The sequence below is a fragment of the Trachymyrmex septentrionalis genome, unplaced genomic scaffold, assembly GCF_001594115.1.
Source record: "Trachymyrmex septentrionalis isolate Tsep2-gDNA-1 unplaced genomic scaffold, Tsep1.0 scaffold32, whole genome shotgun sequence".
In the NCBI taxonomy this organism is placed as follows: Eukaryota; Metazoa; Arthropoda; class Insecta; order Hymenoptera; family Formicidae; genus Trachymyrmex; species Trachymyrmex septentrionalis.
In genome coordinates, this window is record NW_017305485.1 from 2,541,840 (window position 1) to 2,561,076 (window position 19,237).

Here is a 19,237-nt window from a genome sequence, read left to right on the forward strand (position 1 = left end):
AGAACATTTTGGAGTTTATGCTTCTGCTTATTTTTGATTTCTGTTTTGTTGTTTACAGAAAAAAGGAATGGAAAAATCAAAGATATATATTTCTATTTACGGACTTAGTATCACTTTCTCAATGTCTTAAATGTATGTACTAACATATACGTTTAACGTTGTCTCGTACGACGCCTATATGCAAATAGACGATTTTGCATTAAAAAATGGACTGCCTTCTAAAAATCGCAATGCACAATTAAATGATAAAAATCAGTCTATTTCTGTAGTTCTCTCTAATATGTTATGTTACTAACCAAAACTTTTTTCAAAAAAGAAAAAATGGCATACCAAAATAATGTAAAAAACAGTACAGACCGATCGTCGTGCACATGATATATTTTACAATAAAAAAATTTATTATAAACAAAAAAGGAACATAAAAATTATGTATTTACCAGACTTACATTATTTAGTTCTGCCATTTTGCACATATATTATATTATTTCTATTATTTTAAAATATATCTAAATAAATAATTTTAGACTTCCTTTCAATTGCAAAATAACTTGTTACCTTGATGAAATATCACAAAATCAAAACATAAAAGTCAATAGTTGCAAATTATACGCCAATATATATATATATATGTATATATACGCGTCATGATTGTAAGATACAAAATAAACAATCATTCGATACAAAATAATCATTCTCACTTGTTTTGTTTACATTATACATTATGTGTTTAAGAGTTCAGTGTATATACATTTGACTTGAAAGGATCTAGTATTATTTGGTGCACCGACATGCGATCGTATGTAAGTACGAAAAACTTGAATGCATCAATATAAAGTTCTCGAAATGAAATATATATACTGGATTATACCATTAGAAATCTTTTGAGAGAAAGATCTGTTTTTATTATAAAATATAGAAAATGAACGATGGCGGGAAAGGATGGCTCGATATAATTATCTTGTATTTACACATAATTTGCAAAGATTTACCCCACCCAAAAACCAGTTTTTCACTGAGGAGGTTCACCACCGTTCGACAAGGGTTGTGTGCCGAATTTTGCGGCGACACGTGATTTCCTGGGCTTGGACGATTTCCCTGTGTTTTGTTGCGGCTGTTGTTGCAGCTGCAGCTGTTGTTTCGGTTGTATCTGCGACTCGCTATTTGACGTTATCTTCTCTCTGGCCTTATTTACAACTTCCGGCTTTTGTTTCTGCGCGCAAAAAATCGACAATTTAATTATAAATGTTAAGATGACAAAAAGAAATGATTTACAAACCTTGGATAACGTTTCCTCTTGTTTCTGTTTTTGTGGTTGCTGTTGCGTTTTTGAAGGACTGGAGCTCTTCTTAGCATTCGTCTCCTTCGAGGCTTGTTGTACGCTGGCGTTTCTGCTCTTTTTCTGAGCTTGTAACGGAACGAACGCGGTGCTATTTCTTATTTCCATCTTTGATCCATTCTGAGGACCTTTCTGTTGATGATTCTGTTGCATCTGATGTTTCATTTGCAATTGCCTGCTTTGGCTATACGATGCGAGTTGCATGAACGCTGGAGTTGGTGGTAATTTTGGATTCCATTTTGGATAAAATAAGTTAGGCTGCATAGGCGGCATATTCAGCGGGACTGGCGGTATTTTCAGATGACCCATTGGAGGTATCATAGGAGGTCGGATATTTTGGATCCAATTGTTTTGTTGAGTGTTAAACCACTGAGGCGTCATTGCTACTTTCGTATCATGCATTGATGCCTTGTTCAAATTTAACGCCTGACAACAAGAACTATATTAATATAAAAGTAAAAAAAAAAAACAAAATTGAAGGAAACCTTTATACACTTATTGTTACCTTGTATGCTTTTTTTGCGGCGCTTTCTGTAGCTTGTTCATGAGTGGTACAAGGATCGCTCTTAAAGATCTTATTGTCCATAAGCATAACATGAGCGCTGATTAAACCTGTTTTTTCGTCGACAATATAATTATATTTTGGCATGCCAGTTCCGTTATATGAGAAATGTTTCAATAATTGCGTGCTGTACCAGACTGCATTTGCTTTCTCCTTTTTCTGTTCTGTTTGTCGAGCACGCTAAATGCATATATGTATCGTAAAATTAAATAATATGTAGACATGCAATGTAAATTAATGAGACATAAGTACCTACATCGAACAACTGTTGTACTAAAGGTGGAGGATTCTGATCCTTCTGCGAGACCGTCGCTTTCTGAAGCATCGCCGCGGGTTGCGGTATAGACTGTTGTGGCATAGATTGTTGTGGCATAGATTGTTGTGGTACAGATTGTTGCGGCGTAGATGGTTGAGGCGTATTTTCTTGCTTGCTCGTTTGCGGATTTACATCAGGAATCTTTAGCACAGCTTTCAAAAATGCGCTAGGATCTTGTGGCTGTAACAGAACGATCTTTTAGAAATACATTGATAAAGTAAATATAATTTTAAAGGTACAATATTCGATACCGATTGTACGCTGTGATTGTTGCTGTATGACTTGATTCTCGGCGTTGAACTGGATGTCACTTTCTCTGGTGGTCCATTCGGTTTCTAAGTGTATAGCAAGAATATCTATAAGATTCGTGAAACAATCTCGTAATTCTACATCGCTACACTCACCTGCATCTTGTGCAATTCATTCCACAGCGCTTGAAACTCGGACGTTTGATTAGGCGGTGGTGCGTTCTGAGATAATGTTTTCGGTACTGTTTTAGGATTCACTTCCATGCCGTGTTGCGCCATACGCATACAAATATCACGATTTAATTTTTCGAGTCCCTTCTTAGCGAGCTGCATTTGCGGATATGACTTCGACGATTGGTCATTTTTCTTGTTAGGAGAAGCAGAACTGATCGTTTGCTTCCGACTTTCTGTCAATTCATTCGCTACATTTCCCTGCTCCGTTCTTTCGCCGAAACTAATATTTATGAAGTCCATAGTCGACAAACGATAACCGCGAAACTGAGAGCAACCGTTTAATGTAAGTCCGCCTGCAAAAAACAAAGAAATATTCCATAAAAATTTACATGCATTTAATATTCGAGTTTCGGAAATTTATGCGTTTCTCACCGATAAAAGGCTTATCGAACAAAACGTCGTACATGGTATCAATTGGATTGCTTCCGTTTCGTATTCCAATGATAGTGCCTTTAGTTCCGAGCGGTACGCTAAAGCCACTTCTGACGCAGAGAATTCTATCGAATAAACGATTTTGGGAATTCGGATCGGGCGGCACGCTACGCAAGTGTAAACCCGGCTTATAAAGTAATTGCGGCTTCACTTGCAGAAAGACCGTTTTTGCCATAATCTCTTCAGTTTTCAAATATTCTTCTACTCCCTCCTCGATTTGTTTGACCAAGTCTGCTTCGATGACATCCATCCCGCAAGTGCGACTTTCTAAACCGTTTAGTTCTGTTTTCAACCATGCAACTGTATCCTTCAATTCATCCGAGCTACAATAATATGTTAAACTAGACTGTTATATAAATTTGTTAAATATAAGAATCAAGTACGGTCGATGCTGGATAGATGGTCTTGGTGCCCGATAGACACCTAGGATCTAGCTTCGATCATATTTGACTCTTCTTTACTTATTGAATTCATCCGACTTATTAAAATTGTATTATTACATCAATATATACATTATGTATATTTGGCATAAGAAAATACGAAATATACCCCTTTGTGAATAACTCTTCCTCTTGAAAAATGTCGTTTGCTACATTCTGAGTTAAACGTTCGAATAAATTAGGACATTTCGTCATGTAATTCCGAATCAGTTCGATCGCTTTTGTACTATATAACCATTGACTGTTTTCCTTTCTGGTATAACCGGGCACCTTTTTAAGATTTTAGATAGATCAAAAACGGAGAACTGATAATTGATTACGTTGCAAAATTTGCAACATTATCAATTATAAAATTAAATTTAATAAATAAAATTTATTTTCGTATACATTTCTTACCTCTTCATTCCTTTTATTGAATTTTAAATTCAATCCAAGATTATGTTTAGTAACTTCAATCGTTGATGATTCTATAACATAAATTGTTCCAGTAACTCTACTCAAAAGATGACTATTTATTCCAAGACGTTGTGCGGCAACACTGCCAGGCATATATCGCGTTTTCTGTTGCCCATAAGCTTGTTTAATGGTATCAAATGTTGGCTCCTTCATGGTTTTTATAGAAATTTTGATTCTGCGTGACTTGCAACCGTCTTTATTGTATATAACCTATAGAATAATAAAATCATCCTAAATAGAACTAAATACTAATTTGATAAATTTCAAGGTAACTTAATTCTGGTATCTAATGTGATGTAAGAAGAAATCCAATGCAATTGTACCTCTCCCATTGCACCATAATAAGGATGTCCCAACATGAAACAAAAGGTTCCTGGTATAAAAATATCATGCATAGTTTCGTAGACTGGCAATTTTTTACTGTAGACAGAAATATCTTTGACTACAGTCTGATAAGCATAAGCTGCGGCGTAATCGTTCCATTGTTTCTCAACCGTAACTTTTCCTTGAACACTAAAAACATATTTGTTGCCCAGGAACACGCGAGCATAAAGCAACACATTTGTATCGCCAATATCTATTCCAAGGCGTGACATGTGTCTAGAAATAAATATTGCGCAGTATTATATTGCGTTTTTAACATTACTCTAATATTAATGATATTAATGAGCAGTATTAATGTCATCTTACAATTCTTTAACTTGTTTGCATAATGTGTTCCATTCTGCAGATAACGCGCCCTTCACATCTTCTTTCTTCAGATTATCATGACTGTAATCGCCTAATTGATTGATTAAACTGAGTTTCATGTTACAGTCAGATACACCAACTACAAGGACTTCTTTCAAATGAGGCCATTCCACATATACGCTTTTTCCTAATAGCTCTGATGCTAAAGTTGTTAAATTGGGTATTGGTTTTGATATTAGAGTTAGAATCATACTGTCCAAGACTGAATGTTGCTGAAATACTTTGACCTACAAAGATATTGATATAATAACTAACTACGACTAAAGACGTATTTCAATGACATGTATACCCTCGCTTTTTCCAAATGCGCTGAATGATCTAAATGCCGTAGTGTAGGAAATCCTGGATAATAAATGTCGAGATCAAAACCAGGGGATAACCCCCTAATTAATTGTTCTTTCGAAACGAAAATTTCTTCGCGATTCATTAATTTTACTTGAGCATGATTGGTAAATTCTGGAAAGTATATTGTTGTCTTATGAACACTTTGGCTCTCGTCAGTATACGAGTACAAACACATCGGCCCGTGTTTATTCCTTGCTTGTTCTTCAAGTGTTAATCTTGATAAGTGTGGCTGCATAGCTATTGCAAACAAAAAACAAAAAAAAAACTTAAATATTTTGTATATTAAAAAAAAAATTTATTATTTAAATGTTTATATTTTTCTCACCCAAATTTTTTAAAACATTGAAAAGAGTATTACTTACCAGCCAACAATAGTTTTTCATCAATAAATGGGATAAGTACAACTGCTTCCCATTCCTGTCGTTTTCCATTTAAATCGGTTTTAAAATTATGTGGATAATAATTAATAATCGGAGAAGTTTCCTCTGTCAGTAGTGACTGAAATGCCATTGGTAATAAATCTTTGCTAAATGCTGGTAACACAGCTAGCAATTGTTGAAAAGGTAAGAATGGCTCTCCTAGGTCGAATTCTAACTTCAAATCTTTGAAGTCTTTTATATCTGAGATGTATGGAGCGTAATGATGTGGATAATACCACGACCAGCTGCAGCAGCCGTGATAATAATAATGCAAATTCCATTGTATCGCTCTCACATAACCTTCAGCCTGTGAACGTAAAACTTCTCTGGAAATTAATAAAATGTATTTATAAATGAGCTAGAATATTATCTCAAACATTTTTTATGTAAAATTATACATGTATAAAATACTCACTCATCGACGTTTTCATATTCTAACTTGTTCATATAATAATCTTTTTTATGTTGTACAAATTCCATGTTATATATCTCACTATCCGATTCATCATCTACTATCAAATCTATATTTCTATAGTCTATAAAGATATCATCATCGTCAAAATTACCTAAGGACTGTGTTGCAAAGCATTAATTATTATTTATTTTTGTATCTACAGACATTATTAAAAGATATTTAAATAAGTACCATTTCCCTAGTACTTTTGATAAGCGCATCTAAATCTTTATTTTGTGTTTTCTTTGGAGATGCACTCTCATTTTCTTCTGTTTTCTTATATATATGACGTTCAGATTCGTTGGGCCTTCTACCTGTCTTACTTTCGAAAAACTTTATATCGGCATACTGCTCGTTAAACTGCTCTACATCTAAACGGCTAAGTCTTTCCATAAACTTTTCAAAACGGTCAAGATTTAATGTTCCCGCTTCATTTATATAACCTGAAGCAAAATAATATATTTAATTATATCATTATAGAAACATAATTTTGATAATTAATAACGTACCCTCTAGTGTTGGCAATACCTCCATATATGCACGGTACAGAATTGGCAATGCACCGTTGGCAATATGTAAATTTGGCAGGTGGGGAATAAAATCGTTTCCTACCAGAAAACCCATTAAAACCCAGTCATCAATTATTTTCTCAATATCAAACGAAAACGACAATTTGTCCTTGATCGGCGAGAACTCGTGTTCTATGTACTCTCGTAAAAGTGACAAATGAAGAAGGCAGAACTTTGTTTCCTCCGGGGTCATTTTCACTTGTTGCTTGCCAAATTTTACTTCCTCTCTTAAAAGAGAGAAATTTGGTTCGTGTGAACAAAGGCCTAACATTATTAAATCTGCATCCAAACCATACAAACAATGGCTAGAATCATTGTTGTAATCCTTGTTTGCCTTCATGTACCTTATGTAATCCATAATCTTGTGCTCTCCCTCTCCAGGGACCTAAAATACATTTGATCTCCATTATATTTTACTGAATAACAAATATCTTAACCTGTAGTATACAATGCTTTCCTTCCTAAAGCATTAATAGCTGAATTTGTGTGTTTACTGATGTATTGTACAGTGATGCTGGCAGTGTTGCTAGTTTGGTTTCAGATAAGAGTTTCCATGGGATTTCATGAGTAGTTAAGTTTTTTGACAGAAGACACTTTATCTAAATCAGTAATATAGAATATAGAATACATATATTGTTATCATGAGACATTGTCATAAAACTACAATATGTTTTTAATTATTGTGAAAAGAATACTTTAATTACACGACTTATATTCGTACTCATAGTCAGACCTTATATTTAAGGCTTTCTTAAATTTATCTTCAGATGCTCTACGAATTATTTTATTGACTACTACTGAGTATCTAAAAATAAATTTAAGAAAAAAACATACAAACAAGATAACAGTCTCTGACACACAACCAGACAAAAGGATTCTATCCATTCTCCTATATGTCAAAGGAACAACAGATCGGATTGACAGAATATTAAACAAACACAATATCCGAACTATCTTTAAACTACCCAAAAAGATAGGACAAATCTTAAGAAATCCTAAAGATCGAAGACCCACTCAGCTTCGCAGGAGTATACAAAATACCTTGTTCCTGCAGGCAAGTATACATTGGAGAAACTGAGAGAATGGTCAATCTAGGGATAAAAGAACACCAACGTAATGTCAGGCTAAAACACGTCACGCAGTCAGCATTATTAGAACACAAACAGGACATCAAATACTGTTTAATAAAACGACCACAATAGCCAACATTACTTCATACTTTCCAAGAAAGTATAGAAAAGCCATAGAGATACAAAAACATTCTAACAATCTAAATAGAGATAATGGCTACGACATAAATAAAATATGGAAAACCATTCTCCCGATTATTGAAGACTGATCAATCCCCCCCTTCTCCCCCCCCTTCACCCACATTTCTCTTCTTTCCCTCCACCACTCCAATAAAGTAGCGTATGAAAAGGAACGGCCCAGAGGAATAGTATCAGGCTGCTCTTCACCCTGATGAAGTGAACTGCAAAATTCACGAAACGTTGGCATTTCAAGAATGGATCTGGATACGAAGAAAACCCGCGAAACGCATAATTTTTATATAGAAAGCACCTGTGGAAGCTTCAAGAATATTATCAAATTTAAGAAAACCTTAAATATAAAGTCTGACTATGAATACAGACATTAAACTGTGTCTTCATTGGCTTTTACAATAAACCAGCACTAAATCACGCGTAAGAAAAATAATATCTAACACAAAAATCCAACAGACTATACAAATTCCAGTATAGCAGCCAGTACAATTAATACAATAGCATACAAGCAATCCTGCAGGAAGAAAAGCATCGTATGCCACAGGCTTAACTAGTATTACATTTGTCATACAATAAATGTTGCAAGCTTAATGAAATTTTCAGTTTTCTCTATCCTATAACTAATCAATAGGCTTGAAAAGTTTGTTGCACAACAAAAAATGTAATATTAGACTAGGGCCAATGTTATATTTGTCCATTTATATTGTATAATTTTTCAAGGTTAAAAATTTGTTACATAACATATTAGCCTAACTCTTGTTATTTCTGTAAACAGGACAAATTGCATTTATCTCTCTTATATCATCATCAGAAGAATTACCTCAGAACCACTGAACAATATTTTACATTTTTTCCAAGCATCATCTGTAGAAACCTTGTGTTCGACAAAACATTTAAGCTGCTCGCCTAATTTAGCCATAAAAAGTGTTCCTGGGGTTATGCAATTCGAGTCAAATCTCTTTTCTTTGGGTATTGGAATACCCTTGGCCTTGGCTTTAGCTTCTTGCACCTCGGCATCCTTAGCAGCTCTGAAACGCCGGCCCCTCTGTTGATTGATTTTTGCTCTGGGCGCGACGCCATCGATCGCCATAAAAAACAATTTCTGTGGGCGGATCATGTTAAATAGCACCTCTATATAGTGAAATATATTTTTAAAAATCATCTCCTCAGAGATGCGGAAGCAGACGTCGTCGTTGGGATGGGAACATGTATGTATAATACCATTCATGTCCAAATATAAATAATCAAATTCTGGTATCTGGAAAGAAAGAAAGAAACAAACAATTAATAATATTATTACTGTACAAAGGTGTAAAAACGATTTTTTTAATCGAAATATTTGAAAGAATAAAAATCTTGCTTGGGTATAATAAGAAAAAAAGGCGAAAGAGCGTGATAGAGTGAGGAAAAAAAGAAATCTCATCATTTCAGGATTTACAATGCTTCTTTTTCTCCTCTCGCCCCTCTGTCCAATACCTGATGTTCCTTCACGACCTCGCTGAGACAGGGATATCTCTCGCTTATGTATCTGAAGAATTTCGGCACACCCATCGTGAAGCCTCACTTCAACGTCGAAATAAACGCGTTATCTCAGATAATTCTGTGTCCGCAGCGAACGCTTCGCGCGTTAAGGTCGGTTCTACCAAAATCAAAGATTTTGCTTGCAAATACGTATATCAACTTTACTTCGACATTTGTCCGCGAATTGTCCATGTAGTATAGACAGGAAGATGAGTGCGGGAATCCCGTACCAGATTACCCCGGGAATCCTGGGAATCCTTCAAGCATAATGCCTAATTCACTGGACGCAGCAAGAGTCAAGCAGCAGTGCAGCAACTAACCAGCAAGGCGATATTGTTAACGCCACTGTAAATATCGCCTCACTTGGTTGCTGCTCTGCTGCTTGACGCTTGCTGCGTCCAGTGTGAATTAGGCATAAGAACGGAATCAGACTACGCATTGAAAAATGAGATTGAAGATTGAAAGATTGAAGTTTGACCAATCAGAACAAAAGGAACCAAAACTTCTTTGTCCTCATTGGTGAAATTTCAATCTTTAATCTTTAATCTCATTCTTCAATACGTAGTCTGATTCCGGTCTAAGGGAGCGTTTACATTGGCTGTAACCGTATGTCGTAATCTGTAAAAATTGATCAATTACCTTTGAGTATTCCTTTCTTACAGTCGAATGGAAGGGGAATATTCAACTGTGATTAGTCAATTCTTTACAGATTACGGCATATGGCTAACATAAACGCCCCTAAAGCCCATTCTTTAACATTAAACGTAAGCCGATCGCAAGTATGTTGTGACAACCAATGTGAAGCTTGCATTTTGAAATCAATGCGTCAGATTGGCTGTCACAACATGCTTGCGATAGGCTTGCGTCTAATGTAGAATGGGCTTTATTTTCATAAAGCGCCCTTGGAAAGGGAAGAGGAAGAACTTGTTGGATTGCGTAATTCGATTGTCTGCTTTTAACAATTAGATTCAATGATTAAGTGAACGCTTGCTGATAATAAGCAGTTTTTGCAATAATGTGAATCCAGATAGGATGAATGCTAACGTCACGTTATCTTTTTCTTAAGAGTGCTATTCCATAAGAGGAAATTTACAGCGGAATGGAACAGCGCGACCAATCACAACTCTGCAGTCATTACTCTTTCTTTTTTGCGATTGTGATTGGTCTTGCTGTTCCGTTTCGCTGTAAATTTTCGCTTATGGAACGGCACCTATAAGCGGGAAGCAAGAATTTTGCATAACGCATAAAACATGAGAAAATCAACCAATCAAAGTCCTTTATTTTATTACGTGTTATGCATTAAGGCCGGAATCAGACTAAAGCACAAACTCTTGTATAACGCATAACACGTAATGCATAAGAAAATGTACCAATCGAAGTCCTCCGTTTCCTTCCTTTCCGTGAAATAAAGAACTCTGATTGGTTCAATTTCTTATGTCTCACGTGTTAAGGTCTTTTTTCATGAGCGTTAGTTGATGCATTGATGCTCAAAATCAGATAAGAGTAAGATTAGATTATCACAAATGACGCCAATATTTTGACACGCGATTGAAAAAGGTTTCACGTGTCATATTTTTGTAATTTGCATGGAGAAATAGGTTATATCCGCAGTATTGATTTGTTGCAGTAATTTCCGAAAAAATGTGTTTATTAAAATGTTACTAGTGGATAGTAGAATGTGCAAGCATAAAATTAAGAAATTCTATTTAAGAAAATTTATTCAATATATAATTCTAATCTTAAAATCAAGAATTTATAAAATCAATACTTTTAATTGAATGAACTCTTACCACATTGTAGATAAAAATATCTTGGATATCCTGCCACACAATTGTGATTAACTATTTCAGTTTCATTCACGATAGTTTCGCAAATTTCACAAGTATTTACTAAAACTTGCTGAAATTAAATTTATTTCTCCAATTTATTGTATATTGAAAATATATAAATAATTTTACTATAATATATAATTTACTAAGTACATCTAATGAATCTATTTTATTAAAAAAAAAAAAAAACAGTTCTTTTGCGCGCGGCGCTTAGAAGTTGGAAAACCTGAACTTCTGAGCGTTCTTCAACGCAGAAACTAACATGACGTCATAAAATTGTCTAACGCGCGTCAACTGACATCCATGAAAAAGCACTTTTAGTATTTTGCCGTAATTTCACATTATTTTTGTTATATTAACTTGACAGATCCAATTGTAATATCGTTTCCGATATGACATTTTGGACTTTATACTTTATACGATACAATTAATATAATTACCATCAAAAATTTATCGCTGCTATTGCTGCTAACTCATTTATACAGGGTGGGGCAAAAGTCCCGCTACCATTGCAAAATTGCACGTCTACACAACACAACGGTTAAAGCTAAACTGAGCTATACGTCACATAAAAAAATCAAAATGGTAGCGGAACTTTTGCCCCACCCTATATAAGCGATATTCGAGGTTAGTGACATATCAAATCACGTGACTCCTTTGTCGCTGAATATGAACGCGACACCATAAATACCGAATCGACGTCGATTTGATGTCGATTCCATTATCATTTCTCACTGGGATGGAATGGCACCTTAATGGTATCTTTATATTTTCGATACCGCTTAAAATGAAAAAATTCAATTGCGCGATTCAATGGTGTCTTTACACATCAATACAAACATCATTATTTGCATGTTTTGTCGAAAGAGGTTACTAATCAGAATATTTTTAATTAAGCAAAATTATATTCAGTTCATATGTTGTTAATAATATTTTGTATTTGTATACCATCTACGTTTTTAATTTTAACATATATAGATATTAATTTATAAGTTTAAATTATTGTAAAATATTTAAAACAGTGCGTATTTAAATTAAATTTTGAAGTTACATTTAATCATTTATTTATCATGATCGAGAAACTAACATATCTTGACTTAATAATAATAATTTTTTAGTTATTTTGATGTCATTTTGATGACTTTTTATTTTGCTTGAGTATGTACTTGTTATAGAAAATGATCGACAATGATTCGCATTTACAATTACGAATTAAAGTACTCGTCAGATATGGAAATAGAGGTACGATGCTTGATTATTGCTTGATTTACAAGGTAATTTTTATTCTTTAAATGATAATAAATATATTAATAAAGATTGCGGCGCATCTTTCAAAACAATTGCTGTACGATGAGGTTTAATTTTCTTGATCTTCAGTCGACATCAACTACCCAATGAGAAATGACAATGGAATCGATGTCGAATCGACGGATAATGCCTTTGGATAATGCCTTTTCTATCCGTGTAGATTAACTTTAATGTTGGTTCAATTAATTACTTTCTATCTTTATCTAATTTTTAGAACTAGAAAAAGATGTGGAGTTAATTGATTAAAATTAAATTATATTGATAGAAATGGATATAAAAGTAACATAACATATTTTATAATTTTGTACTGAACAATATAAATATAAACAAACACATGGTGTTACATAATACTTACATATAATAGTTAAATATAACTATATATTATGTAATGCGTTATATTACATTTATACATATTGTTAAGATTATAATATAGAAGTTGTGTTATTTTTAGTTGGTATTGGCTGGATCATTTTGTAAACATGAAGTGATGATTATCAGTAAGTGCTTTCCATTTGGTGACACAAGTCGACACGAGCTTCTTTCTATCTGTCTTGACATACAGTGAGTAACAAAGATAGAATGATACTTGTATCATCAAATGAAAAGCACTCATTAACTGGATTATGACGTAAGAAAACATGTCTAATTCTTACATCGTGAGCTGGATGATAATTGCCGAAAATTAGTAGTAATTGCATAAAACTCATAATCTATAATTTTTGAAAATTTCTAATAAAGTTTCGTACATCATATTCAATTTACTTTTATTTTACTTATTTCATAAAAAAAATGTAGATATAGGGAAAGTTCTTGGTTGTATCAAATTCCGAATGTCAAAAGACTAATTAATTAGAAAAGAAAAATACACAGCTAGAAGACTGTCGTCAGATGTTGGATAAAACATAAAAGTAAATAATTTTTACAAAATTGATTTTATTAAATTAATTTAATTAGTTAAATCAATTGTTCATTATATCACCATTAATTTATCTATTATCTCCAAGTGTTGGAGAAGGAGAGACTTCTCTTGCTTAAAATATTGTCGCTGAATTGACATTTTAATGACATTCTGTACACGAAGAAAAATATTTAATTGAATTAAGGATGTACGATCAATCACTTGTGAAGTAGATGATGAGGAGGGTACGCTATTATTCTACATTGATAATACCGACCTAATATATGAAAATCTGTTAATAATAAGAAAAACTAATTTATGGTTTATTAAAATTAAATGATAACATTGATTGCTAATTTTTAATTATTAGGCATGCTTTTATCAGCTTTTTGCTTGTATACAAATAAATTATACGATGAATAAAATTAAAATTCTTGCAAGAATGTAAAAAAAAGATCTGTTTTAACTATTTATATGTTTTTTATGTGGATCGAAGCATTTTAAAAGTAAGTAATTCTGTAATATATCAATCATTCTGTAATACATATATCATATATGACACCATGCATAAAACTCTAACTTTAGCTCTTTCTTTTTAAAAATTACACGGTCAATTGATTTGAAATTTTAATATAGTATTAGTTTTGTTTTAAATAATATTCTGTGTAATTTCAAAATAGATCGAAGCATTTTGATTTTTTGGTCGTACCTCCTTAACTAAAATTGTGGTGGAAAAAAATGAACGATTCAGAATTCTAATTAAGTTTACTAGATTTCTGGTTAAATTTTATTAGGTTCTGATTATTTCAAACACAGAATTCTGATAGATTGGGAATTGGTTAATTCAACTAGAATTTTGATAGATTTAGCCAGAAATCTGATAAACTTAACTAGAATTCTGGATCATTTATTTTCCACCACAATTCCAGTTAACTCAACCAAATATATTTTTTTCGTGTATGTAAGAAAAAAAAATTACAAAAATAACACAAAAATTTCAATTTTGATCTTAACCGATGTACGAATAATTAGTCTCTTGATATTTCTTTCAATAGGTAAACATTAGAAATAACTGACTTTAAGTAACTAATGGAGACTTTTTTGCTGGAGAACTAATGGAGGCTTTTTCAGTCTAATTACACCTGCATTTTATACAGATCCTTAAATCACTTCGACGAAGGTGATCTACTCGTCGCTTTATTGCATGAATGTGTTTCGAGTACCGATCTGCCAACTGAAAGCTGAAAGATGATCGCTCCGTGTTCTCCACCGCGAAAAATGGCGATTAAGTACTTTTGAGCTGACGCACTGTCTAAACATTTTGATTGTTGCCACGCAGTGAGGCACGTGTTAGCTGTCCTGTCTTATTCGTTTCACTCAACATGAGCTTTGCGAGCAAGCGAGCATAGGAGTGAGCGAAAACGATCTCATTATTGATGTCTCACCGAATAATATTACACGGCGACAGCGGCGAGTGTTAGAATTTCGGACTTGGCAGAAAGGTAGACAGAAAAGAGGAACGACGAGAAATAAAGAGAAAGAGAGAGACGAATATCTTGATAAATGGAAAAACGCACCACTTACGAAGCTACTGTGGGCATCGTTGATCTCTCGACTGAGATTGTTTCTTCGTCTTGCTACGCGTTTGAATAATTAATTTGTTCTCCATGTACATCAAGGATGTGACGCATTACATCATCTCGGGTGGTACAATGTGTTTACGCTTACCAGAATATTTAAGATATAGTGACGGATACTAGCTCGACACAGATTTTTAAATTACAAAAATGGATCTCCGACCCGAGACATTCTACTCTCAATTTTAGAATGCTTGCCAGATCTATTATTTTCTCTCCCATTTATATTCTCATCTGACAGGAAAAAAATTTATTAACTTGAAGAGAAATATGAAACTGATCCATTAGAAATATATGTAATTATGGAAAATGGCATTATAAAAATACTTAATTAAAACACTTAATTTTGTTTTCTGAATGGAGACGCAAAAATTCAATGCTTCGAATAATCACATATATTTTTGTTATGATGTTTTACATATTGAGTCATTTGCAATTTTATTAGGATAAGATTTAATTAATAAATATTCTGTCATATATATTCTTCTCGTTTTAGAAACAATAAAATCAATAGGATCTAAAAAAAATTCTAAAAAATAATAAAATGCCAATTTGAGCCAACACTGGTTATTATTGTGCATTTTTATCATTTATTCAAAGTGGATATTAAACGTATACGTTTTGACTTACGGTCAAGGTCCTTTTTAGTATAAAAAAAAAATATATATTAACAAAATTATATAATGATAGCGCATGTGAGTATAAACTAATAACATATAAAATGCGAGAAAAACCGTGATGATGATGTCCGAGTTAACCTTGATCATTAAATTATTAACTAAAAAGAGAAAGATTTTTTGTTTTAAAACGACCACGGTTTTTCTCGTATTTTGTTAATATATTATTTTTTGTTTGTACTGAAGAGGATCTTGATCTTAGGTCGAAACGTAATATTTAATATTCACTTATTTAATATTCAACTTTATTTGATATTCACTTTGAATAAATGATATAAAACACACTAATAACTAGTGTTGGCTCAAATTGGCATTTGATTTTTTTATTTTTTAGAATTTTCGTTTTAGGTTTTTCATTACAGCTTTCTCTCTGTTTTCGTAGACATTAAGTTGATCCTGTTTTTCATGTAATCTGATGTCTTGATTCAGCGTTTTTCACTGGCAAAGTTGGTGCATATTCAGTGCATTTTAAAGCCGTTTTACACAAATTGATGTAAAGTTGTTTATTTAATAAAAATATAGAAATGAATTAAACCGCGAAATCCTCAATACAATTCTACATTTTATTGTGGTATTTGATAAAATATACATTGAGTATTTTATTAGTGAAGATATCTCACTTTTACATTCAGATTAAGTTAGTTGTACAACAGCTTTAATATGCATTGAATGTGCACTAGTTCTGCCAGTGAAAAACGCTATCATTTCACTTTTACGAACAGGTGCGATGTCTTTCGTTGCATTTATACGATACTTTTTGAATGTTTGAAAATTGAAACTCAATTTTGCGATATAAGAATTTTGGAAGCACGTAAGGAGAGACTAAAAGAAGCTCATGTAATATCGATAATCGTCGATAGCGTTCATTGACAAGGTAAATATTCCAGATGAACCGGAAGGAGAGGGATTTTTCGCTAAAAAAAGAAGAGAAACACATTCGTGTTAACAACATATGCATGAAACCGGGACCGTCAAAATATAAAAGTGAATACAATGTCTTATAACACCGAAGAGAAAATTGTTTTACTCTTATCGCATTGTCTCTAATTTTAACCGACTTTCTGCGCCAGAAATACATTTAATTTTTGACTGAAGAAATTTTGTTTTTACATTAAAGGACAAAATTCAATTTCATGCATTAAATTTCTTCAATTTGTATTATATTAAAGGACATAATTCAAGCTAGTCAATGATTGACTGCAATTATTGAGTATTATCCAACGACTTTTTCCAAGCTATAATATAATTGCGAACAGGATTATAATCGTTTTAATGTTACCAGCGTTTGTTAGAGAGAGCGAATAAATTTATAATATGTTTTGTTTTTTTTTACCGTTTGTAATATTCTATGTTTTAACATTGATAATGATTTGATCGCGATCAAAACGTTTGTTTGTTTATCGTTAGCACATTGTATTAAATCTTAACTAAATGATATAACTGTTTTCTTTACTTACGTTCCAATTTTTATATTAACGATGTAACTAAATAATTTTTTTAGCTTATAGCCCTTTTTCTTTCTCGTATTATAAAAGTGAATCTTTGCGCCATTTTCTCCGTTGGAATCGATATGTTAAACGGATGGGTAAACGGATAAATCGGTGAGCTGGTGGCATCATGATCGATATACAATCTCGATAAAGGAAGACACCAGGCGGTCGGTCGGTTGAGTCGAAGAGAACGAATGAAGAAGCAAGAAAAGAGAAGAAGGAGGAGAAGAGGAGTTACAGCGGTTTTAGATCCAGTGATATAGGTACGATATATAAGCCGTTCGTTCGTTCGTCCGCGTCTTCGTCCATGGCCGGGCATACATAATCGGGTTACCGTTTACGTGACACGACGAGTCGATCGGCGACGAACGATACGGGGCCTCGGGGGAAAAAACACGGGCCTTTCGATAGAAACGGCCGAACGTCATATATATATATATATACCGCAGATGGATCTCTTCGTTTTAGTTGTCCGAAAACCCTTATAAGTTCCGGATGGTCTCTTCCATGTCTTAGCGCGAGTTTTCCATGCTAATGAGTCCTCTTTCTTTCTTTTCCTCTTGCCTTACTTGCTTCGCGCGATTTCCGCGCGTTCCTCCTATTGTATCTCTCCGGTTCGTCCCGTTCTCCAATCTTCTACATCGCCCGTCCCTTTAGCCCTCCGGTTGTAGGTCTCATCGTACGTCGTTGATGCACACGTGCGTTTACATACTAACTAAACTATATGATCATCGCGCTCTGCTCCCTATCACTCTCTCCCTCGCGTCCTCTCGTTCGCCATCGTCGTCCTTGGCCTTGTCTTGTCCCTTCTCATCAAGAGTTTTCTTTGCCCTTTTTCTATCCCAACTACCGGCAAACGTGCGCGTCGTCTTCTTCACCAGTTACTTCCTCTCTCTCTCCCTTCCTTCACTCTCTTTCAACCCGTCTAACTCTTTCTCTTTTTCTTCTGCTTTCTTTCTAACTCCCATCCTCGTCGTCGTTCCTGGCTGTTCTGCTTTTGCTCTTGTTTATCTCTCCTGCAACAAGAGCGCGCGATCTCTTCTGTATAAATTGCATTCTCGCCGTGCAATTGAACGGATCGAGGACTCACGAGATACGCTAAAATAAGGAAGTTGAAGGAAACAAATCGAGAGGACGGAACATTGGGATAGAAGTGATGACAATGTTGGAATGGTGCGTCGGAATTGCGACCACCCTGCTGACCTTCCTTATCTACTTTGCATATTTCTTCAAATTCAACTGGGTGAAAGTGAGTGATGATCAAGCGACATTATTTTCTGTGTTTTTACTACAAAGTGTGTTAAGATTATAACTTGATACTTCTTAAAGGACATGAGAATTGAAACTAAAACGCGACAGACCCGCAGTTTTTACGCGAGTAACAAACATCGGAAGGTGGGCAAACTACCGCCGGTCTATCCGAACGGATGGTTCGCTCTGCTCGAAAGTTCGCAGATAAAAAATGGTCAGGTGAAACATGTGTCTGCTCTTGGTGAAAATTTCGCGGTATTCAGGTACGTCAGGGTATAGAATTTTCTTTGATTATTTTTTTAAATATTTTAAGATGTAACAAGGATGTTTTATTTCAAAATATATCTTAAAATATTTAAAATACATATTATTTATCACGTAACGTTTTATCAATTTCTTCAAGAACCGAAAGAGGCGTTGTCAACATTTTAGACGCATATTGCCCGCATTTAGGGGCAAATATGGCAGAGAGTGGTCGTGTCAAAGGAGATTGTCTGGAGTGTCCATTTCATAGCTGGACGTTTCGCGGAGAGGATGGCTACTGCGAAAACATACCTTATGCTGAAAAGGGTATTAATCAAGTTCTACATAATTTTGAGTCTTAGACGACATCTATCTACCCTTTTGCTATTAGGATCTGTGGCCAAGATGTTCGGATCAGTTGTTTTTTATGGAACCACATTCCTGCATATAGATGCCTGTTTGTGCATTTTAACGTACAACACAAATGTTTGCGTCTAAATATCAGGTGTCTATTTAGGGCCTAAATTATTCACAATTCTTGATTTTATATTAGAAATCGC

The 19,237-nt window shown here is 34.0% G+C and overlaps 2 protein-coding genes across 2 annotated transcripts in view; one reads left to right on the top strand and one right to left on the bottom strand.

The window, feature by feature from the left end:
* Window positions 1-644: 644 nt before the first annotated feature.
* On the bottom strand, window positions 645-9,560 carry LOC108750084 (5'-3' exoribonuclease 1). The gene is made up of 18 exons (XM_018489321.1): window positions 9,300-9,560; window positions 8,644-9,081; window positions 6,502-6,946; window positions 6,185-6,435; window positions 5,954-6,111; window positions 5,482-5,864; window positions 5,064-5,356; window positions 4,715-5,001; window positions 4,348-4,624; window positions 3,965-4,234; window positions 3,678-3,838; window positions 3,069-3,451; window positions 2,619-2,989; window positions 2,466-2,549; window positions 2,155-2,394; window positions 1,842-2,078; window positions 1,277-1,762; window positions 645-1,210 (listed from the first exon to the last, which is right to left on the bottom strand). Exons 1-18 carry the CDS (start codon window positions 9,372-9,374, stop codon window positions 1,010-1,012), a joined length of 5,040 nt encoding a protein of 1,679 aa, XP_018344823.1. The 5' UTR covers window positions 9,375-9,560; the 3' UTR covers window positions 645-1,009.
* Window positions 9,561-18,270: 8,710 nt separating this feature from the next.
* The window catches only part of LOC108750061 (cholesterol 7-desaturase-like), a 2,922-nt gene continuing 1,955 nt past the window's right edge, over window positions 18,271-19,237 (top strand). Inside the window, exons 1-3 of the mRNA XM_018489271.1 lie at window positions 18,271-18,432; window positions 18,513-18,697; window positions 18,838-19,004. Coding sequence (XP_018344773.1) covers window positions 18,340-18,432; window positions 18,513-18,697; window positions 18,838-19,004 — 445 coding nt within the window. The 5' untranslated portion in view covers window positions 18,271-18,339. The remainder of the gene's footprint in view (window positions 18,433-18,512; window positions 18,698-18,837; window positions 19,005-19,237) is intronic.